The 24,790-nt window shown below is 38.3% G+C and overlaps 1 protein-coding gene and 2 pseudogenes across 5 annotated transcripts in view; all 3 read left to right on the top strand.

Annotated features, from left to right (window-relative positions):
* Positions 1-24,790, top strand: part of TBCE (tubulin folding cofactor E) — a 78,833-nt gene that overhangs the window by 5,736 nt on the left and 48,307 nt on the right. For 2 of the 5 annotated variants that reach the window (XM_077894434.1, XM_077894430.1), the window contains exons 2-3: positions 4,623-4,815; positions 11,636-11,765. In XM_077894434.1, coding sequence (XP_077750560.1) covers positions 11,666-11,765 — 100 coding nt within the window. In that variant the 5' untranslated portion in view covers positions 4,623-4,815; positions 11,636-11,665. The remainder of the gene's footprint in view (positions 1-4,622; positions 4,816-11,635; positions 11,766-24,790) is intronic. The other 3 variants (XM_077894432.1, XM_077894431.1, XM_077894433.1) reach the window with 2 other exon arrangements.
* On the top strand, positions 21,580-22,235 carry LOC144312091 (non-POU domain-containing octamer-binding protein pseudogene; annotated as a pseudogene).
* Positions 22,400-23,375, top strand: LOC144312090 (non-POU domain-containing octamer-binding protein pseudogene; annotated as a pseudogene).

The raw sequence follows: 24,790 nt of genomic DNA, 5'->3' as shown, positions 1-24,790 counted from the left end.
TGGATAAAGACCCCGTTAGCAGTCTGATAAAGCCTGTGAGCTCTTTAGATTTTTTTGTTGTTGTTGTTGGTTTGGTTTGTTTGTTTTTTTTTTTTTTAAGTTTATTTGAGTGAGTGAGAAGAGCAAGAGAGCTAGAAAGAGCGAGAGAAAGCACAAGTGGGGGCGGGGAGGGGGACAAGCAGACTCATCGCTGAGCAGGGAGCCCAATGTGTAGCTCCATCCCAGGACCCCGGAATCATTACCTGACCTGAAGGCTGACTGAACCACCCAGGCACCCCAGAAATTTTTTTTAAGATATTTATTTTATTCATAGAGACAGACACAGAGAGAGAGAGAGAGAGAGAGAGAGAGAGAGAGAGAGAGGCAGAGACACAGGCAGAGGGAGAAGCAGGCTCCACGCAGGGAGCCTGACATGGGACTCCATCCCTCCTCTCCAGGATCACACCCTGAGCTGCAGGTGGCGCTAAACCGCTGCGCCACCGGGGCTGCCCGAATTTTTGTTTTAAGATTTTATTTTTAAGTAATTTCTTTTTTTTTTTTTAATTTTTTTTTATTTATTTATGATAGTCTCACAGAGAAAGAGAGAGAGAGAGAGGCAGAGACACAGGCAGAGGGAGAAGCAGGCTCCATGCACCGGGAGCCCGACGTGGGATTCCATCCCAGGTCTCCAGGATCGCGCCCTGGGCCAAAGGCAGGCGCCAAACCGCTGCGCCACCCAGGGATCCCTATTTTTAAGTAATTTCTACATCCAATGTGAGACTCGAATCAGAACCCTGAGATCAAGAGTCACACACTCTACTGGCTGAGCCCATTGGGTGCCCCTAAAATGTTTTTTAAATGTTTTTAAATACAGAAAACACATAGGATTTCATTTAAAAAACTTAAAAAAACTCAGCACCCCAAACCCAAATAATCCAGCTAAGAAATGGGCAGATTATACAAATAGATATTTTTCCAAAGAAGACCTACAGATGCCTAACAGACACATGAAAAGATGATCAGCCTCAGTCACCATCAGGGAAATAAAAATCAAAACCGCAATGAAATACCACCTCAGACTTGTCAGAATGGCTAAAATTCACAACACAGGAAACAAGGTGTTGGTAAGGATGCAATCCAGCAATTGCACTACTAGGTATTTATCCAAAGGATGCAAAAATACAGATTTGAAGAGAGTACATGCATCCCGATGTTTATATCAGCATTATCAACAAAAGCCAAATTATGGAAAGAGCCCAAATGTCCATCCACGGATGAATAGATAAAGAAGATGTGGAATGAATATATATATTCATACATACATATACACCATGAATATTACTCAGCCATCAGAAAGAATGAAATCTTGCCATTTGCAACAATGTGGTTGGAGCTAAAGAGTATAATGCTAAGCAAAATAAGTCAGAGAAGAACAAATACCATATGATTATACTCCTGTGTGACTTAAGAAAGAAACATAGAGGGGGGAAACAAGACTCTAATTATACGGAACCAACTGATGGTTCCCAGAGGGCAGGTGGGTGAGGGATGGGTGAAATAGGTGATGGGGATTAAGGAGGGCACTTTGATGAGCACGATGTTGTATGGAAGTTCTGTATCACTAAATTCTACCCCTGAAACTAATACTACACTGTATGTTAACTAACTGAGATTTAAATAAATAAAAACTTAGGGGAGAAAAAAAGAAAATACATAAGACTTCAAGTGAAATTCAGTTATGTGAAATAGTTATCAAAATACTTAAAAACTACTATTGTAATTTTGAAATAGTGATGCGTGCCAAGTATATCTGGAGATATCTGTAATAGCTGTAATGTGATATAAAATATGTATGATCACAGGTGCTGCTAATCCAATTGATTTTTTTTTGACCTATGTGCACAATTTTGGAAAATGCTAAATTTCAGTTAGAAATTAGTGAAAATCTTCAGTTAGAAGATACCTTGAGAACCTATGTACTTACAGTAAAAAAAAAATACCTCACTTAGTCTCTGTCCAGGTAATCAGCCCAGTACTCCAACTACCTGATGAAAATGAAGTTTCACTGTTCTTGTTAGTTGCCCCTGATCCCCAGTTGCATGACTTGTACTATATGTTTCTTTGACCAGGCTTCCTAGATGCAATCTTTGGGTTTCTGAGAAACATCCACTTGGACTGCCCACTGTTTTTGCTATTCCCACTTATTGGGAGAGCCATCTATATTTTCTTGAATCCATTAATGCCAGGTATTAACCATGACGTCCGTTCTTCAGTCTGAATTCCTGGTGGTCATGACTTAACCATGTAGATATATTTCCTCACATCTTTTTTTCCCCCAGTTTTTATTTATTAATTAATTTATTTATTTTAGAGAGAGTGAGGAGTGGTGGAGAGGAGGGGGAGAGAAAGAGGCAGAGAATTCCAAGTAGACTCCATGCTGAGTGCCGAGCCAAACATTGGGCTTGATCTCATGACCCGTGTGATCATGATCTGAGCTGAAACCAAGAATCCAATGCTTAACCAACTGAGCCACCCAGGTGTCCCCCCATCTTTTATTCCTAATAAGTGTAGATAATAACTCAGATCTGAGCCCACCTCCTTTCTTGTCTTCCCAGATAATGATCAGCCCTATCCTAAAGTAGTTTGCTTCTCAGAATGAAGAAAAATAGTTACCAATAGGAATCAAGAAAACATTATTGAAAGGAATGGATACTAAAATGTTATAAAGAGGGAAACATTGCTCATAACACTATTGAAATTGGATGCTGTTGAGAAGAAAGAGTGTTATATAGAACCATAAAGATCCATAAAGGGACTCCTGGGTGACTCAGCAGTTGAGCATCTGCCTTTGGCTCAGGGCATGATCCCAGTCCAGGGATCGAGTCCTACGTCAGGCTCACTGTGAGGAGCCTGCTTCTCTCTCTGTGTATGTCTCTGCCTCTCTCTGTGTGTCTCTCGTGAATAAATAAATAAAATCATTTTTTAAAAAAAGCTATACACACACACACACACACACACACACACACATATGGAAATAGCCAAAAGATTTTAGGAGGAAGTTGTGCAAAAGCACCATGCCTGAATGTATGGTCTCACATTTCCTTTCCAGGAAGATAAATGCGATACTGTGAATATCAATCACTACAATTTGCTGGGATAAATTCATTATTGGAATGGAGATCTTTGTCTTTGTTCACAAAAATCCAGTATATAATTTGAGAGCTAAAGAGTGTGTATCAGGAAGATTATATATATGTGTGTGTATATATATGTACACAGATACATACTTGTTTGGGGCCAAGAGTCATGTCATTAGAGTAAAAAGCATGAGAGACAGTAAAAGGACTAAGGAGTAGAAGAGATCTATAGATTTTGCTATACATCACTTGGTAAGGAGAATAAGGTTGTTGCTTTTATAGAGTATAAAAGAAGCACAAAATTATAAAAGGCACAAAAATAAGATAAATGATGGAAGATTTCAGCTGTCTTAAATTGTGCTAGAAGCTTATCTTTTCTCTGGAAAGGACCTAATTTGTGTGAGTGTGGGGCAAGGTGGAGGTAGGGAGAGGGGACCATGTAAGTTTCTTAGAAGAAACAAAATGAGAGGAAAGATTTCTTTGTTTTGAATTCTCATCAACAAGGAGGAAGAAACAGGTGAAGTGGAAGAGCCTGAAATATTGTGGAAAAAGAAACTGCTATTTTTGAGAGTCTTCCCAAATGACTAAGATGTTGGATATAATCAAACTCCTTCCCAGGGCATTAGGAAGGTATATTTTGAAAAATGGAGAAGAAATACCATAGTCTTAATGATTCAGTGTCCCAATTAAAGATTTTATTTACTTTAGAAAGAGAGAAAGAGTGCATGTGCATGACCAAATATGAGCAAGGGGCGGAGGGAGAGAATCTCAGGCTGATTCCCCACTGAGTGTAGAGCCCAGTGTGGGGCTCGACCTCACAACACTGAGATCTTGACCTGACCCAAAATCAAGAGTTGGATGCTTAACTGGCTGAGCCACCCAGGCACCCTCAGTGTCCCAATTAAAGCTGAAGCAAATCAAAACTCTACAAAACTTAAAATATTGGGAATTAAATTTCCCATTATTTTTTTAATTGAGCTAAAATACAGATAATATTGACCATCTTTTATTTTTTTTTTTTAAGATTTTAAGTAATCTTTACACCCAGCATGGGCTTGAATTCACAACCCTGAGTTCAAGAGCGGCATGCTCCACTGACTGAGCCAGACAGACCCCCCAGACCATTTGAACAATTTTTAAGTGTACTACAGTTTAGTAGTGTTAAGTATATTCGTATTACTGTGCAACCATCCCCACCATCTGTCTCCAGAACTTTCATTTTTCAAAACTGAAACTTAGGCTTAATTAACACTTTCCCTCTCCCCACAGCCCTTGGCAACCACAATTCTACTTTCTCTCTCTATGAATTTGACTACTTTAGATGCTTCTTTTAAGTAGAATCATACAGTATTTGTCTTTACTGGCTTATTTCACTTAGTGTCCTCAGGGTTCATCTATGTTGTAGCATGTAGCAGAAATCCCTTCTTAAGGCTGAATAACATTCCATCATATGCTTATACCACATTGATATTTGGATTGATATTTGTTTTTTTTTTTTTTTTTAAGATTGTATTTATTTATTCATGAAAGACACAGAGAGAGAGGCAGAGGCACCGGCAGAGGGAGAAGCAGGCTCCACACAGGAAGCCTGATGTTGGACTTGATCCTGGGACTCTGGAATCACACCCTGAGCCAAAGGCAGACGCTCAACCACTGAGCCACCTAGGCGTCCCTGGATTGATATTTGGATTAGCTCTTTGTGAGTAATAGCACTGTGGACATGGTTATAAAATAGCTGCTTGTGTCCTTCCTTTCAGTTCTTTTTAAAGTATTTTATTTGAGGGATTATGTAGTCATTTCATGGTGAAGAGCATATACGAAACAGTTTAGATTTTAAAAACAGATTGAGAAAAAGACCAATAAACCAACAGGAAAATAGGTAAAGGATGCGAACCAGGTAGTTTAGAGAAAAGGGAATCAAAGTGAATAGATGCCCAGTTTCCCTCATAAAAGGAATTGTAAATAAAATGCATGTTTCACTTATCAGACTGACAGGTTACCAAAAATTTGTTAATCTGGAAGGGCAATGTGATGATACAGGGGCTCATATAGTGCTAATGGGATGTAAATTGGTATAGCCACTAAAAAGGGACATTTGTTATTACTTATCAACACTAAAAGTGCTCATACCCTTTGACTTAGCAATACCCATTTTGAGAATGTTTTCTGCAGATGTTTTTGCATGGGTATAAAAACATAAATGAGTAGGTTTAATCTTTACAGTATTATTTGTAATAGCAAAAACTTGGGAGTAACCTAAGTCTATCAGTTTGAAGACTGGTTAAATCATGGTGTATTTATACAAATACTATGCAGCCACATAAGATTTTAAAAAAACTTAACTTTTGAGGTTATATTATTGAATGAAAATGTAAGGAACAGGACCACATATATAGTATGGTGTCATTTGTGTAAAGAACAAAATGGCTTGTATAAGCATAAAATGTGTATGTTTATGTCATAAAGCTGTTGCCAGTGGGAAAAGATAATGACAAGCGGGAGTGGAAGGGAAGCTTTCACTATATTCCCTTTTATACTTTTGAGTATCATCTATTTAAAAAATTAAGTGAGAAAGATAGGCCTAGAAAAATATGAGGATGACTAAAATGGAAAAAGAGACCGTCTAACTAGTGGCTTTCAGACACTTGATTAGACTTAAGAAAAATATCAGTAAGGTTGTGCCTTGAAATCAACTTGTGAAAAAATGTGAAGATGGGAAAAGAAGCTTTTAGAATTGATTTAGACTAAAAAGTAGTACAAGAAAGTCTACTCCTTGGGTCTAATAGTATATGTCTTTTAACTTAAATCCTGAATATTTTGGAACATAGGAAACACCCAGATACTCACTGCCTTTGTTTAATGATTGTTAATATCTTGCCACCTTTGCTTCATCTTTTAAAAATATTTTTTTAAATTTGTTATTTAAATTCAGTTTGCCAACATGTAGTATGATGCCCGGTGCTCATCCCATCAAGTGCCCGTCTTAAAAATATATTTAATGTAGCATAAGAGATGACAGAAAAGTGGCAGATTGATTCAGTTTCTTATCTTTTGTCGTTTCTATGGAGAATGATTTCCTGTCTTGTCAAAAAAAAAAAAAAAGTCTGGTTAAAAGCATGTTGAAGATAAAAAGACATAAGATAGTATTTGGCCATTTTGAATTAGTCTATTCTAGGGGCGCCTGTGTGACTCAGTTTGTTAAGCATCTGCCTTCCGTTTGGGTCATGATTTTGGGGTCCTGGGATGGAGCCCTGGATCCATGACAGGCTACCATTTCAGCAAGGAGTCTGGTTGGCCCTCTCTCTGTGTCCCCTCCCCCACTTATGTGTGTGCTTGCACCCTCTCTCAAATACATATGTAAATCTTTAAATTAGTCTGTATTCCAGGAGAAATTACATCTAGAAATTTATGAAACAACTGGCAAATATGATTGTAAAAATTCCTGTTCACAACCTTTACAGAATAATGAACAAGGGGAACTAGAACTTCTAGGAAAGATGTTTTGTGAACATTTAGAAGTGATCCTAAGGAGCTAGGAAGAGTTTAGTGAGTCTTGGCTAAATTTACTTTTTTGTTGGTTTGGATTGTAATTCCCTGGCAGGCCAGGGAAACTTGCAGAGAACAGTGCATTATTTCCTTTCTCTTTTCATCATCTTTCCTTTCTGCCCCTCCTCATTATTATTAGTAGAACAAATAACTATTCCTTTCAAATATATTCCTACAACTCAGGTGTATAAGTAAAAGAGGATATGTCTTCCCTTATCCCATGCCTCTGACTGACAGTATATTCTGGGACTGATGGTGGGGTTGGATTTCAGGAGAGCATTTCACAAAGTTCATGATGTTCTTGCATGTGAACTGGTTAATAGGAGGACTTTTAACTAAAATAATATTTTACCCACAATTTGTATGGGTTCTGTCTTTGGTCAGGGGTTATATATATACATATATACATATATATATATATGTATATTTGTATGTAACACAGACATATATTGTCTTTGATCTTAGAAAAATTGGATAGGACAGAACTGGGAGAAGTAACTAATGTTGGATTGTTCAATGTGTAATATATATAAATGTAGAGTCCTACATTTACACATCATGTTATGATGTGTTAAGTCCTACCTCAATAGTTAGTTATGCAGGGGGCACCTGGCTCAATAGTAGAGTGTACAACTCTTGATCTTGGGGTTGTGAGTTCAAACCCCAACTGGGTATAGAGATTGCTTTAAAAATAAGTTAGCTGTACAAGAATAGGATAGAGAAGACCTGATTTGAAAGTTCTTCATGAGAATTTATGACTATAGAAACAAGTAAACAAGTAGATTTTCTCTTAGTGTCAGTGTCAGTATGTAACCTTTTTTTGATGAATGGATGGTTTGGCCATGGCTTTCTCAAATCTTAAATATATTAATTCACTTGGAATGTCTCAATTTTTCCCAAGGAGATACTTCAAAGGACAAGAATAACTTAAAAATGAAAGGTGTTTTTAACTGTTTTCTTTGGGATAGTAAACAATGGAAACATATAGCAATAGAGAAATCATTAGGTAAGTTGTGGTATCCATAGGTCAACATTGAAGAGATTAATGTGGTGATTCTGTGGCTATACAGAAAATGTTAATAAAAGAAGTAGGGCAGCCTGGGTAGCTCAGCGGTTTAGTGTCACCTTCAGCCCAGGGCGTGATCCTGGAGACCCAGGATAGAGTCCCAGGTCAGGTTCCCTGCATGGAGCCTGCTTCTCCCTCTGCCTGTGTCTCTGCCTCTCTCTCTCTCTCTCTCTCTCTCTCTCTGTGTGTGTGTGTGTCTCTCTCTCGCTGTGTCTCTCATGAATAAATAAATAAAATCTTTTAAAATAAATAAAGTAGAACAGACATTACGTATCTATTTCAATTGTAAGAAAATTCTATTTACATCTTAATGAAAATTGAAAAAGGCATTTAAAACTAGTGAAAACTTTAAGCAAAATTATAATTAAATTTAAACGTTTAAATTTTTTTACATTTGAATCTTTATTATTTTTTAAAATTGTTTTTATTTTTCGGTATATTAGCTTCAGGTATATAACATAGTGATTCAGTTTCTCTATATGTTATGCTGTGCTCACCGCAAGTGAAGCTACTGTCTGTCACCACTAAATGCTATTATGATATCATTGACTATATTCCCTGTGTGCCTTATATCTTATACCCCTGTGACTCTTAATTCCATAACTGGAAGCCTATATCTCACATTTTGCCCATACCCCCAACCCCCTCAGCCCTGGCAAACATCAGTTCTCTGTATTTAAGGTATGCTTCTGCTTTTTGTTTGTTTATTCATTTGTTCTTTTTTTTTTGTAGATTCCACATATGAGTAAAATTGTATGGCATTGGTCTTTTCTAGCCAATGGTTCAAAGCTAATGGCCAAGAATGAATTCTTGAGATGTCTTTGGTGCAAGCATGGTTTTATTAAAGCACGGAGACAGGACCGCTGGGCAGAAAGAGCTGTGCTGGGATCATGGGGGGTGGCTGATTATATACTTCCAGATTGGGAGGAAGTTAGGATGGCATAAGTCTTTAAGGTTTCCAGGACCTTGAGGGGGCTAGCTACTGTTAGAAAAAGCTCATTTATTACTGTTTAGTAAAACCTTAGTCATGAGGCCCTTCAGATGTATATTGGTGTGTCATATTCTTGGGGGATGATAGCCAATATGGGAGGGTAGAGATAAAGAAAGTTTCCAAAGGAATTTTTATATGTTAAAGTAGACTTACCTGGGGGTCAGGCTAAGATTGCCTTTTGCCTTTAAGTGTCAACATTGAGGCAGCTGAGTCCCTAGAGGAATGCCACTCTATTTCAAGGACCTATTTCAAGGACCTGTCAATGGGCTATATAAGTAGTAAGGAAATTTAATTTTTCTGTTGCCTTTGTTTCCCACACACAAACATCCTTTCAAATTATTAGTATTTTCATTTTCTTTGGGTAAATACCCAGTACTGGAATTGCTGAATCATACAGTATTTAGTTTTAATATTTTGAGGAACCTCCATACTGTTTTCTACAGTGGCTGCACCAGTTTACATTACACCAGCAGTGCATGAGAGTTCCTTTTTCTTCACGTCCTTACCGACACTTGTTATTTCTTATCTTTGTGATACTAGTCATTCTAACAGGTATAAGGTGATATCTCATGGTGGTTTTGGTTTATATTTCCTGGATGATGAGTGATGTTGAGCATCCTTTCATGTGTCTATTGATCATTTGTATATCTTCTTTGGAAAAATATTTATTCAGGTCCTTTGCCCATTTTAATTGATTATTTGTATTTTTGGTGTTGGGTTATGTAAATTCTCTATTATTTATCTTATCAGATATGTCATTTGCAAATATCTTCTATTCAGTAGGTTGCCTTTGGTTTGTTGATTGTTTCCTTCACTGTGCAGAAACTTTTTATTTTGATAAAGTCCCAATAGTTTATTTTTGTATTTGTTTCCCTAGGCTCAGGAGACATATCTAGAAAAATGTTGCTAAGGCCAATGTCTAAGAAATGACTGCCCATGTTTTCTTCTAGGAGTTTTTGGTTTCAGGACTCAATTAAGTCTAATCTATTTTGAGTTTATTTTTGTGTATGGTATAAAAAAGTAGCTCAGTTTCATTCATGCATGTAGCTGTCCAGTTTTCCCAACACCATTTGTTGAAGAGACATTATATACTCTTGCATCTTTTGTCATAAATTAATTGACCATAGAAGGGTGGGTTTATTTCTGAGCTCTTGATTCCGCTCTATTGAACTTTTTTTGTGCCAGTACCACATTGTTTTGATTAGTACAGCTTTGTAATATAACTCAAAATCTGGGATTGTGATACCTCCAGGCTTGTCTTTCTCAAGATTGGTTTGGGTATTTGGGGTCTTTTGTGGTTCCATACAAATTTTAGGATTATTTGTTCTAGATCTATGAAAAATATGATTTGTATTTTGAAAAGGATTTCATTGAATCTTTTTAAAATTGATTTTTATTTATTTATTCATGAAAGACACAGAGAGAGAGGCAGAGACATAGGGAGAGAAGCAGGCTCCTCGCAGGGATCGATAAGGGCCTTGATCCCAGAACTCCTGGATCATGCCCTGAGCTGAAGGCAGACACCCAACTACTAAGCTACCCAGGTGCCCCAACAGTTATTCTTTATTTTTTTTAAGATTTTATTTATTTATTCATGAGAGACACAGAGAGAGAGAGGCAGAGACACAGGGAGAGGGAGAAGCAGGCTCCATGCAGGGAGCCTGACGTGGGACTTGATCCCAGGTCTCCAGGATCAGGCCCTGGGCTGAGGGTGGCGCTAAACCGCTGAGCCACCCAGGCTGCCCTCAACAGTTATTCTTTAATATAAAATCTAGTCAGTGTTCAAATTTTAAATATTCTCATAATTTCTTTTACTTTAAAGTCATTTACAGTTTTTTAAAATTGGAATCCACATAAAGTCCATATATTGCAATTAATTGACGTATTTCTTAAGTTTCTTTTAATCTGTTTGTTCTCCCTCGATGTGTTTTGTTTGTTGAAGAAACAGACTTATTTGACAGTAGGGTTCCCCACTGTCTAGATTTGGGGAGCCACACCCTTGGAATGTCATTTGGCATGTTCCTGAGTCTTCTGCTTTCCTATGAATTAGGGGTTGGACGTAGTTATCATCCCTAGATTGGGGATACTTTTCACTCAGTCTCCCTTTAAGACCTCCTCTTTCTCTTTGATTTTAGGATTCTATATTTTTATTAGAGTTTAATTTTTTTTGTAGGCTTTATGCCCAACGTGGAGCTTGAGCTCACAACCCCAAGATCAAGAACTGCATGCTCCACCAACTGAGCTAGCCAGGTGCCTCTAGAGTTTAATTTATTATTTATTGTTCATTATATGTGTTGTTTCCTTATCTATGAGTTTGAGTTTTTCTCCCTTTCTGAAAAAATAACAATGCCAATATGCCTGTTTTCTTTCCCTATTCTCTATCATTTTTATCTCCCTCTTTTCTATTCTCTCCTTCCCAGACCCTTCAGTAAATGGCAGAATAGACAAATTATGTGATGTGAGCTAACTGGAGTTAAGCAATATTTTTAAAATATGTTATCAAAATACAATTAGTGAAGTAAAATCAAATTATGTGAATATTTGATGCCTATAGGCACCTATACCTATAGGCCCTTCTCTTCACCAAAATATGAAGGCTAAGTTGGCCAGGAGTGTTGACCTCAAAGATGTCTCAGTGAAGTGAAAAAAAAAAAAAAAAAACATTTTTTAAAAAAGATTTTATTTATTTATTCATGAGCGACACAGATTGAGAGGGAGAGAGGCAGAGACACAGGCAGAGGGAGAAGAAGGCTCCACGCGGGGAGCCTGACATGGGACTTGATCCCGGCTCTCCAGGATTACACCCTGGGCTGAAGGCGGCGCTAAACCGCTGAGCCACCTGGGCTGCCTGAAAAAAAAATCTTTTTTTTAAAAGGACTTTATTAATCCTTGTCAATTTTTAAATTTTCTTCATAGATCTCATATTTGGATTCTGGCTACGTGATAATGAATGACACTTTGACATCTGATGTCATTGGTCGACGAGTTGAAGTTAATGGAGAACATGCAACAGTGCGATTTTCTGGTATTGTCCCTCCTGTGGCAGGTAATTTATAATTGTGTGTGTGTGTGCGTGTATGTATTTATTTATTTTAGAGTTTCTTTGTAGTGCTTTGTAACAATGATTTTGAAGAAACTAACAACCAATTTATAGATGCTTCCTGTATGCAATTATTGTGTTTGGGTAATAATATCCTGTGGTATTCTATGGTTTTATTGAATTTTACACTTATCTAATTATTTAGTGTTCCTATTTTATATTTAACCTTAAAATATCTTGTGAGTAAACTTTAAACAGTAACTAATAATCTTGAATTCTCATATCCTAACCTCAAAAACTAAGAATTTTTGGAAATTTCTTTTGTCACTAATCCCTGTGTATATGTAAGTAAAGCAGTTTAAATTGATATGCATATGATTTTGTGATATCTTTTTTCATGTATTATTTGGTACACATTTATGGGTTTTTTTATTTATTTTTTTAACATTTTATTTATTTGAGAGAGAGAGAAAGAGAGAGAGCAGGTACATGAATGGGGGGAGGGGCTGAGGGAGAGAGAGAAGCAGGTTCTCCATTGAGCAGGGAGCCTGATGCAGGGCTCTACTCCAGGACCCTAGGATCATGACCTGAGCCAAAGGCAGATGCTTAACTGACTGAGCCACCCAGGCACCCCCCTGTAGCATCATTTTGTTTACATTTTTTAATTGAGATATAATTGACATATGACAGTATATTAGTTTCAGGTGTACAAAATAATAACTTGATATTTGTATATATTGCAAAATGATCCCAAGATAGATCTAATTAACATCCATCACCATACATAGTTACAGAAGGTTTTTTTTTCTTTTAGACGGTATCATTGTGTTGTTTTTTAATTTATTATTTTAATTTCAGTATAGTGTACATACATTGTTATGTTGGTTTCAAGCATATCATATAGTGATTCAACAATCCTATGCATTACTCAGTGCTTGTCAAGATAAGTGTATTCTTAATCTCCTTCATGTAGTTTACCCATCCCCCCCACCCATCTCCCTTCTGGTAACCATCAGATTGTTCTCCTCGGTTAAGAGTCTGTTTCTTGGTTTATCTCTCTTTTTCCTCCCTTTTACTCCTTTGTTTTGTTTCTTAAATTCCACATAGTAGCAAAATCATATGGTATTTGTCTTTCTCTGACTTACTTCACTTAGCAATTTACTCACTAGCCATCCATGTTGTTGTAAATGGCAAGATTTCATTCTTTTTTATGGCTGAGTAATATTCCATTGTGTGTGTGTGTGTGTACTACCACCTCTTTTTTATTCATTTGTCAACTGATGGACACTTGGGCTGCTTCCATAATTTGGCTATTGTAAATAATGCTGCAGTAAACATAAGGATGCTCATATCTTTTTGAATTAATGTTTTCATATTCTTTGGATATATACCCAGTAGTGGAATTACTGGATCATAGGGTAGGTCTATTTTTAACTTTTTGAGGAACCTCCCATACTATTTTCCACAGTGGCTGCACCATTTGGCATTCCCACCAACAGTACATGAGGGTTCCTTTTTCTCCACATCCTCACCAACACTTGTTTCTTATGTTTTGATGTTAGTCATTCCAACAGGTGTGAGGTGATTTTGCAATGTGGTTGTGATTTGTATTTCCCTGATGTCAAGGGGTGTTGAGAATCTTTTCATGGGTCTGTTGGTCATTGGAATGTCTTCTTTGAAGAAATGTCTATTTGTGTCTTCCCATTTTTAAACTTCCCATTTTAAATATATAAGTTCTCTATATATATTGTGGATACTAACCCTTTATCAGATATGTCATTTGCAAATATCTTTTCCAGTTCCATAGATTACCTTTGTTTCCTTCTCTCTGCAGAAACTTTTTATTTTTTATTTTTTTAAGTTTTTACTTTTAAGTAATCTTTACACCCAACATGGAGCTTGAAATTACAACCCTGAGATCAAGAGTTGCATGCTCATATAGAGGTTCCTCAAAAAGTTAAAACTAGAACTACCCTACATCCAGCAATTGCACTACTAGGTATTTATCCAAAGGGAACAAAGATAGTGATTTGAAGGGGTATACATACCCCAGTGTTTATAGCAGCAATGTCCTCAATAGCCTAACTATGGAAAGAGCCCAAATGTCCATTCATGCAGGAATGGATAAAGAAGGGCACACACATACACACACTGGAATATTACTCAGCCATCAAAAAGAATGAAATCTTGCCATTTGCAATAATGTGGATGGAATTAGAGTGTATTAAGCTAAGCAAAATTAGAGAAAGATGAATACCATATGACTTCATTCATGTGAAATTTAATAAAACAGATGAATGTAGCATAAGGGAAGGAAAAACAGATAATAAAGTAAGATAAAAACAGAGAGGGAGGGAAACCATAAAAGACTCTTAACTATAGGGAACAAACTGAGGGTTGCTGGAGGAGAGATGGTTGGTGGGATGGGGTAATTGGGAGATGGGCATTAAAGAGGGCACTTGATGAAATGGTGGTATATGCAACTGATGAATCACTAAATTCTACGCCTGGAACAAGTAATACTATATGTTAACTAACTTGAATTAAAAAGAAAAAAAGAAAAGTTGCATGCTTCATTGACTGAGCCAGCCAGGTGCCCCTGTGATATAGTCTGAACAAAAGTTTCAACTGACCTGTGGGCAATTCTGAAGATAGGGTGGCCCTTCAGAGATTTTCCTGAGAAGAGGGGCTGGGCATTTATACCTGTGATGATCTATCGTGGAAAAGGGATGCCAGGCACTTTTTTTAGTGGAAAGGGGATGCCAGGCACTTTTTTTAGTGGAGACAATTCTTAGAAGTGGGCTCATAGTTGAGGGCTAATTGCCAGAAGCTAGTATTCTCAGCAGATGGTGGGCATAAATCCCACTTTCTAAAGGCAGATTGGAGTAGCACATCACAAATTCAGTAATACAGATGGAAGCTATTTCATGGTAATTTAGGGAATATGAAGTGGTACATATTATTTTCACTTATTAAATTGCCTGTTAGTTTGACATTTCCTACATATATTTATTATCAGGCAAGTTTTCCCCCTCAAATTATAATTCTGCAAAGAAAGAGCTTCTGTGTATTTACTCTATTAATTATCTCATCATATGGGACATTCTCTATTACTTTACCTCAATTGGTGCTACTTTGAATTTCTTTTAGAAGTCAACAGATGAAATTGGTACAAAGATGCAAAGAAATTGAACACAGATTTAGTAATTACTCCTGGGGCTGTTTCACTGGATGTTGTAGGGCTGTTGTGATAAATAAATAAATGAAGGTGTTTGAAGCATTTAGACTAGTTATCGGCACATAGTGTTAGCTATTGTTGTAGATAAACAGTTTTAAAATTTACTTAAAAAAGAAGGAAAGCAATTGTAATGTTTTGCAAATGGCTTGGGTTGGAAATTTAATTTCCTGAGATCATGTTCAGGTTTCTTGATATGCATAGTATCATATCCAGGTTTTTTTCAGTTTTTAATTTTAATTTAAAAAATACTTATTTCAGGGATCCCTGGGTGGTGCACTGGTTTAGCGCCTGACTTTGGCCCAGGGCACGATCCTGGAGACCTGGGATCGAATCCCACGTCGGGCTCCCTGCATGGAGCCTGCTTCTCCCTCTGCCTATGTCTCTGCCTCTCTCTCTCTCTCTCTCTCTCTCTCTCTCTCTCTGTGTGACTATCATAAATAAATAAAATTTAAAAAAATATTTATTTCAGAGAGAGAGCGCAAGTATGTGTGAGCATGTGCTTGGTGGGGAGGGGCAGAGGGAAAGGGAGATAAAATCAAAGTCTCAAGCAGACTGTACTGAATACTGTGCTGACGTGGGGCTCGGTCCCACAACCCTGAGACTATGATCTGAGCTGAAAGCAAGAGTTGGATGCTTAACCAACTGTGCCACCCAGGAGCCGCCATATGCAGATTTTAAAAAGAGTTTAAGTGAAGAGGATATGCTGTAGTGGGCATATGTTTTTATCTTATTTTATTTTTCCTTCCCTGTCCCTATGTTCATCTGTTTTATTTCCTCCCCTTAGAACAAAGATGTCCCAAGACTTGAAAGCATTATGTTCAGGTACATGGCAAAGAAGAATTAGGGTTGCTAATCACCTGACTTTAAGATAGGGAGATTATCCAGGTGGGCTCAGTGTAATCCCGAGGATCCTTGGAAGTAGAAGCAGAAGAGGGCAGTGCTGGAATGGAGTGTTCTAAGAAAGTTTCGACTGGCCAGTGTGGGCTTTGAAGATGAATGAGGGTCGAGAAGCCAAAGAATGTGTGCAGCCTCTAGAAGCTGGAGAAGGCAAGGCAACAAATTCTCCTCTGTAATCTCTGAAAGGGAACACAGCTCTGCAACACCTTGATTTTAGTTCAGTGAGACTGTCCTCAGGCTTCTTTTTCTTTTCTTTTAAAGATTTTATTTATTCATTTGAGAGAGAGAGAAACACCCAGAGAGCATGAACGGGGGTGGGGGGGAATAGTGGAAGAAAGAAAAGCAGACTCCCCACTGAGCAGGGAGCTTGACATGGGGCTAGCTCCCAGGACCCTGAGATCATGACCTGAGCTGAAGGCAGATGCTCAATCAACTGAGCCACCTAGGCACCCTGTCTTCAGTTCTGACCTCCAAAACTGTAAGACAATAAATTTGTGGGGGCGCCTGGGCAGCTCAGTCAGTTAAGCATCTTTTCTTTGGCTCAGGTCATGATTTCAGGGTCCTGGGATTAAGTTCTGTCCAGCTCCCTGCTCAGCAGGGAGCCTACTTCTCCCTCTCCCTCTGCCACTCCCCCTTCCCGCTACTTGAGTTCCCTTGCTCACTCTGCTATCTCTCCTAGATAAATAAAAAATCTTAAAAAAAATTTGTATGGTTGTATAGCAGCAATAGGAAATAGCCTAGATAATTGTGTGAGGTATTCTAAAATCATCCTTAGTGAATATAGTCAGATGCTAACTTCAAACATGTTATAACTGTATTTGAAGAGTCTGATTAGAATTGTTTTATTAATGTAGGAGTGAGGAAGCACTTTTTCTAAATTAATTTGTATCATGTGATGGTTAACTGATTTAATTAATGAAATAGTATCAGTAGATCTTTGATTAATATACATTTATATGCTTAAAATTATATATTCATTACTGGATATTCTTGTATCCATATACTTGGAGTTGCTGCAGATCAATCAATAATACATTATATTTTTATTTCTTCTTGGGTGATTGTCTTCATGGTTCTTTGCCCTTAGTTATTGTTTTGTAATATTTTTATGGTAACAAATCTGGTATTACTGTCTACCTATATACAGTGACTAAAGTAAATGGCCCTACAGTATTTTGGTTTCCATTTATTCTGTAGTAACAATGTTAATTTTAAATATAATAGTTGAAACATATTTCTTCTAAGTTCTTATGGAGATATTATTTATTTATTTATTTTTAAGAATTTATTTATTTATTCATGAGAGACAGAGGGGCAGAGACATAGGCAGAAGGAGAAGCAGGCTCCCTGCAGGGAGACCTATGTGGGACTCAATCCCAGAACCCTGAGATCATGACCTGAGCTGAAGGCAGATGCTTAGCTGACTAAGCCACCCAGGCACCACTTTTCTTGTGTTTTAGAGGACCATTATAATTCCCATGATGAAAGAAAAAAAAAAAAAAAGGGTGTCTGGATGGCTCAGTCGGTTGAGCACTTGCCTTCAACTCAGGTCATGATCCTGGTCCCTGCTCAGTGGGAGTCTGCTTCTCTCTCTACTCTCACCCTACTCATGCTTACACATTCTCTATCTCTCCCTCTGTCTGTGTCTCTCAAATAAATAACATCTTTAGGAAAAAAAACAGATTTTTTTTTTTTAGGTCTTGGATGATGTTTTTAATATACTTATATAACAATATTTTCTTATAGTTTCATTTAGTAACAGCACTCACTAATCTTCTGGGCCAACTTTGAAGCCTTGCTGCTGTTTCCTTTTTTTTGTTTGTTTGTTTAGTATCAAAATAATATATGAGTGTGGTAAAATATAGTGCCTAAGGACTTACGATGGAAAGCAGTAGTGTCCAGCTGGTGGGTGTTCTTTTTACTGATTGGTTGTAGGTGTTTTCTTGGTTAAGCCTATTTAATTGAGGTCACATGTATATTTTCAGTTATGAGATGTTTTCTTCCAAGATTATCTTGGATAATTTTTACCCTTCCATTTTTCCTGCTTTTTCTTTCTGGCACTCCTGTTGGCTGCATATGGGATTTCCTAGATTGATCTTCTACATTCCTTTTTTTCTTCCTTACATTTGGTTTGAAAAAATTGTGTTTGTCTTCTAAAATTTCCCATGTTTTGGATTCTTCTGATTACATCCACATGATGTCATTAACATGTGCTTCTGTCTGTACATTTCCTATAAATTCGTAGTTTTATATATGGTTTATTAGATTTAGGCTTGATATCTCTTTTTTTGTATGAATATTCTTTAGTTGATGTGTACTTCAGTCAGGAGGCACATAATGTTTGGCAGTATCACTTTTTGTGATGTTAGCAGCTCTTGATGAACATTTTTATATGGATTATTAGGGGTTGTCAAGATGGTAGAATTCTAATAATTTTCTTTTATCATTCTTCTGATGGACAGCTTATATCGTGGAAAATTTGTGTTAATTCCGTTCTTTCCAAAATAATTGGGTGCTTGAAAGGCAGGAGATAAATGTTAGATTTTTTTCCCTTTTATTTATTAGTCTTCATTAAGATGAATTGATTGACTTAGAAAACCCAATGAATTTTTAAAAATCTTTATAAAGTCATGGGTTTAAGCATATTTGATCTGTTTGAGTCCATTGCTGTTATCCTTATTGATGCTCAAATTGTCCCTTATTAGGGAGAAAGAGGCAGGAGAGGGAGAAGTGGACTCCCCACTGAGCAGGGAGCCGGATGGTGGACTCGATCCAAGGACCCTGAGATCATGGTCTGAGCTGAAGGAGACGCTTAACCAGTTGAGCCACCCAGGTGCCCACATCTCGCATGGCAATTTCTCCAAAGGCCTGCTTTTTTTTTTTTTTAAAGTGGCCAATAGTATTTGGAGGCCATAACCTGACCTCTAGGGGTGTTAATTCCTGATGGGTTAGTTGTTGTTTCTAGGCTATGTTTGGTCGACACAGCTATATTTGTTTATATATATTAATTCCTAGAATTAGAATAGGCTTAAGGAGGACGTGTATTTTTTTAGTACTTGTTATAAAAGTTTCAAACATAGAGCAGAGAATAGTATAAGGAATACTTGTATATACTTGTATGTCAATTTAACATTGCTAACATTCTGCCTTCTTTGCTTCATCACTTTTAATTTTTTGCCTAAGCATTTTAAACAAAATGATATGCACAGTAGCATTTCATCTCTAAATACTTCACCATGTATCTCGAAAAAGTAACATTTTCTTACAGAATAGTATGCACACTTCAAACTCAAATTTTGATTCATATTATGTTAGCGAATAGAGTTCTTTTATGGTTTATGTAAGCCAATCAATAAACCAGATTATTGAAAAACTTTGTCCTAATTAACTTCGTGGTTTATAGTCTTTGAAGATTACTCCTAAGGTGGCATGCATCTATTCTTTAAAATGGGTAATCATATAGTCCTTCAAAATGATAGGTCTTCCTTTTTTAGTGTGGTTGACATGCACAGGTGTACAACATAGCGATTGGACAACTCTGTAGTTATGCTATGCTCACTGCAAGTGTAGCTACCATTTGTCACTGTACAGTGCTACTACAATACCATTGACTGTATTCCCTACCCTGACCTTTCATTTCCATGACTCGCTCATTCCATAACTGGAAGCCTGTACCTCCCACTCCCCTTCAGCCATCTTTCCCATCCCCCCAAATGCCCCTTCCTTCAAGGAAACCATCAGTTCTCTATGGGTCTGTTTCTGCTTGGTTTATTTCGATTTTTAGATTCCTTGTGAAGTCGTGATATTTTTCTCTGTCTGACTTATTTCAGCAAAATTTTAGGTGTTTTAACCTGTTTATACCATTAAAATTCTGCACTATCCTTTGTCTTGATTAATTTTATGTATTTTATTTTTATATTTAATTTTTTTTTAAGAGAGCACATGCATGTGAGTGAGGGTGATATGGGATGGGGGGTGGCGGGGGAGGGGCGGGGGCAGAGGGAGAGTAGGCTCCATGCCAGTGGCCTTGATCTCATGACCCTGAGAACATAACCTGAGCTGAAACCAAGAGTCAGATGCTTATCCAACTGAGCCACTTAAGTGCCCCTTTTTTATTAATTTTAGTTGTGAGTTTCTTATTCCCTCATATAAAGAAAATCTGAGTCTAATTGTTACTGTTATACTTTTTTTTTTGCCAAAGAAGAAAGTTGTTTATTTAACATTTTAAGGCTTTTGTAGCATTTATTTATCCACTTTAGGTTTTTGACATTATTAATGAGTTGAGTTATATTGCCCAAGGTATTTCTTTTTTTTTAAGTGATCTCTGTGCCCAACGTGGGGCCTGAACTCACTTCCCTGAGATCAAGAGTCACATGCTCTATGGACTGAGCCAGCCAGGTGCCTCTAAAGTATTTCACAGCTTTTATTGAACTAATACATATATTGAGAATCAGAGTCAACACAAATTATTTGGTAGCAAATTTCTACATGAAATATGTATAATAGTGCTGTTCTTTAAGAAATTTTCAGATGAATCATGCTTTTGTCCTCCTACCACAGCAAATAGAAATGTATATGTGTGTTTAAATGTGGTGATGACAGGATATGTTTTCATGTTCTGGGAGTTGATGGAAGAAATGGCTAAATTTACTACTTGTTGTCTAGAAGAACATTTAAACATTGTGTTAAAGCCAAAGTTGTTGGGGTGCCTGGGTGGTTCAGTTGGTTAAGCATCTGCCTTCGGCTTAGATCGTGATCCCAGGGTCCTGGGATGGAGCCCCATGTAGGGCTCTTTGCTCAGTGGGGAGCCTGCTTCTCTCCCTCTGCCTGCTGCTCCCCCTGCTTGTGGTCTCTCTCTCTCTCTCTCTAATAAATGAATAAAATCTTAAAAAAACAAAAACCACCCAAAGTTGTTGTCTTTGACAGACACATGATAGAATTCAGATGAAAAATCATAAATAGTGTAACTTAAATAAGTAATGCATTTAATTATTTCAGGATGCTTTTTATAGCTTATTTATTACTGGTGTGTAGCCCTGCTTAAAATTGGTGGCAGATTTTATTATAGGAGTGATAGGCACTTGGTAATTTGTAACTTCAAGTGTTTTAGGCCCCTGGTCATTCCATATTTATAGATGCAAAAAATTTGGTACTCAAGTGTGTACTTGTTTGAGGCTTTGGACAGATGTGGGATTGCTTCCTGAGAGAGAATGATTGCTCCTGAGTGGTATTTCTGTAGCTCACATTTGCACTAAAGTGGATGGCCCTCTACTTTGAAGGGTCGTTATGAGGATTCAGTGAATTAATATATATATAAAGCATTTAGACCTATGCCTGGTAGGAAGTAAGAGCTTTTTAAATGTTAGATATTATTGGTTTTGCTGTTCTTATTGTTGTGAATCAGAAAAAAAAAAAAAGAAAACCTCTTTTCTCAGCACAACTTCATTTCCATCTATAGGAAAATCATCATAGAATATTGATTTTTGTTAGAGTGTGGTGCTCATTGCCATCTGTCAGGAAATTTATGTATAAATTTAAAAATCTATTAATTTACAACCCTCAGGGCCAGAAAGTGTGGTTGTTAATAAATTAAACTTTATCCTTCTCAATCCTGTGCCTTATATTTGGATTAGCAATATATGATACATTCTCTTAGTTTGAAATTGTTGTCATTTCACTGTAATTAGAAACCTAGCCAAGATAACATCTGTTGAAGAAGGGAAGTCTAATGCAGTGTGCCTGGGGTACTTGTTAAAAATATAAATTCTCGGGGATGGTAGAGGCTGTGTAGCGTCGCTGTTACTCTGAGGAGAGAACAGTCGGTAGCGGGGTGCAAAAATGCAGAGCAATAAAACCTTTAACTTGGAGAAGCAAAACCATACTCCAAGGAAGCATCATCAGCATCACCACCAGCAGCACCATCAGCAGCAACAGCAGCAGCCACCACTGCCACCAATACCTGCAAATGGGCAACAAGCCAGCAGCCAAAATGAAGGCTTGACTATTGACCTGAAGAATTTTAGGAAGCCAGGAGAGAAGACCTTCACCCAACGTAGCTGGCTCTTGGTGGGCAATCTTCCTCCTGATATCATTGAAGAGGAGATGAGGAAACTATTTGAGAAATATGGGAAAGCAGGAGAAGTCTTCATTCATAAGGATAAGGGCTTTGGTTTTATCTGCTTGGAAACACGAACCTTAGCGGAGATTGCCAAAGTAGAATTGGACAACATGTCACTTTGTGGGAAGCAGCTGCGTGTGCGCTTTGCCTGCCGTAGTGCATCCCTTACAGTCTGAAACCTTCCTCAGTATGTTTCCAATGAACTGCTGGAGGAAGCCTTTTCCGTGTTTGGCCAGGTGGAGAGGGCTGTAGTCATCATGGATGATCGAGGAAGGCCCTCAGGAAAAGGCATTGTTCAATTCTCAGGGAAGCCCGCTGCTCGGAAAGCTCTGGACAGATGCAGTGAAGACTCCTTCCTGCTAATCGCATTTCCTCGGCCTGTGACTGTGGAGCCCATGGACCAGTTGGATGATGAAGAGGGACTTCCAGAGAAACTGGTTATAAAGAATCAGCAATTTCACAAGGAGCAAGAGCAGCCACCCAGATTTGCATAGCCTGGCTCCTCTGAGTACGAGGATGCCATGCGCTGGGAGGCACTGATTGAGATGGAGAAGCAGCAGCAGGACCAAGTGGACTGCAACATCAAGGAAGCTCGTGAGAAGCTGGAGATGGAGATGGAGGCTGCTCGCCATGAGCACCAGGTCATGCTAATGAGACAGGATTTGATGAGGCATCAAGAAGAACTTAGGAGGATGGAAGAGCTGCACAACCAAGAAGTGCAAAAACGAAAGCAACTGGAGCTCAGGCAAGAGGAGGAGTGCAGGCGCCGAGAGGAAGAGATGCAGCGGCAACGGGAAGAAATGATGCAGCGACAGCAGGAAGGATTCAAGGGAACATTCCCTGATGTGAGAGAACAGGAGATACGGATGGGGCAGATGGCTATGGGAGGTGCTATGGGCATAAACAATAGAGGTGCCATGCCCCCTGCTCCAGTGCCAGCTGGTACCCCAGCTCCTCCAGGACCTGCCACTATGATGCCAGATGGAACCTTGGGATTGACCCCACCAATAACTGAACGCTTTGGCCAGGCTGCTACAATGGAAGGAATTGGGGCAATTGGTGGAACCCCTCCTGCATTCAACCGTGCAGCTCCTGGAGCTGAATTTGCTCCAAACAAACGTCGCCAATACTAATAAAAATTTCAATGTCTAGTTTCCCAAAAACCCTTAAAAGCAGGACCCTTTTTGGACTAGCCAGAATTCTGCCCTGGAAAAGTGTTAGGGATTCCTCCCAATAGTTAGGTCTTCCTTGCCTGTACTACTTTGAGGGAGTTTACTGGAGGCTGAAGGCAAGGGAGGGGCGATATTTAACAAATCAGTTCTGTGTGGTATATCGTTTAACTAATTGATTCTGTGTGGTGCATTCCTGAAGTCTCATGTGATTGTTGAGGGTCTTGGGGGGGGGTGGGCGGTGTGGAACCATGGCAAAATGGATCCAGTTAGAGCCCCCATTAATCTTGATCATTCCATTCTTGTCCATCCTGTTCTTTTTGCTTTCTCATTCTTATATCCTCCAACCCCATAGACACTGCCACATATACCACAAAAACAAGCATCCCCCTATGACCTTAGCCCCATTTCATTCACTCACAGGTGGGAATTCAGGCAAATGTCCACAGAGGTCACAGACAACATACATATGATTCTGTTATATCCAGTATATTACCCCTTCATGTTCTAAGGAAGACCTTTCTCTTAGAGATTTTCATTTTAGTGTATCTTTAAAAAATCTTGTGTTAAGTTGCCTCCATCTTTTTTCTGGGTAAGGACAACCCAGGAAGGGCCCTTTTATGTCTATGATGCTGTTCACAGCTTTTGATAGTCCTAGTACAATCTTGGGAACAGGGTTGCTGTATGCTGAAGGTCAGACAGTAGCTCTTAGCCTTGCCTATCTTAGGTAGTTATGCTGTGCATTTTTTTTATTGGTGTACCATGTTTGATTTGTCCCTGATACCTTTGGAGTTTTTCTGAGAAATGGAGCAGTAATGCAGCATCAACTTATTAAAATACGTTTTAAGCCTTTAAAAAAAATAAATAAAATAAAAATATAAATTCTCAGACTCTATATCCAGAGATTCTTTTTTTTTTTTTTTAAGATTTTTTCATGAGAGACAGAGACATAGGTAGAGGGAGAAGCAGGCTCCCCTCAGGGAGCCTGATGCGGAACTTGATCCCAGGATCCCGGGATCATGACCTGAGCCAAAGGCAGATATTCAACCACTGAGCCACCCAGGTGCCCTATATCCAGAGATTCTAATTGAGTAGGCTGGAGTTATGGCTTAGGACTCATTTTTTTAGCATGCTCTCTCGAAGATTCTGATTCCACACTTTTGAGAATGGTTGAGTGTTTATTCCTTAGGAATAGCCACTTGTGCAACACCAGTGAATATGTGGTAAAGCTGTTACCAGGTAGGATGTGTTCATCATTAGCTAATTTGATGCTTCTTATCCAAGCACTCTTGGGACAATTGACTATCAGCTTAGGAAACGTTTTCTTCTAATGAACTAAGAAGTTTCTTCTTTTATAAAATCTATTTATTTGAGAGAGAGAGATAGTGAGAGACAGGACAAGTGGGGGGCGGGGCGAGGGGCAGAGAAAGAGCCCTGATATGGGGCTTGACCCCAGGACCCTGGGATCGTGACCTGAGCCGAAGGCCGACGCTTCACCGACTGAGCCACCCAGGCACCCCAAACAAAAGTTTCTACTACTGGTCAAGAGAATTGCATCTTTTTCTTGTTACAAGGAAGGCCAGAGCTAGATTTTGTACGACATTGCTAT

This window comes from Canis aureus, chromosome 4 (assembly GCF_053574225.1).
Source record: "Canis aureus isolate CA01 chromosome 4, VMU_Caureus_v.1.0, whole genome shotgun sequence".
Lineage (NCBI taxonomy): Eukaryota > Metazoa > Chordata > Mammalia > Carnivora > Canidae > Canis > Canis aureus.
This window is presented reverse-complemented; position numbering and strand designations above follow the sequence as displayed.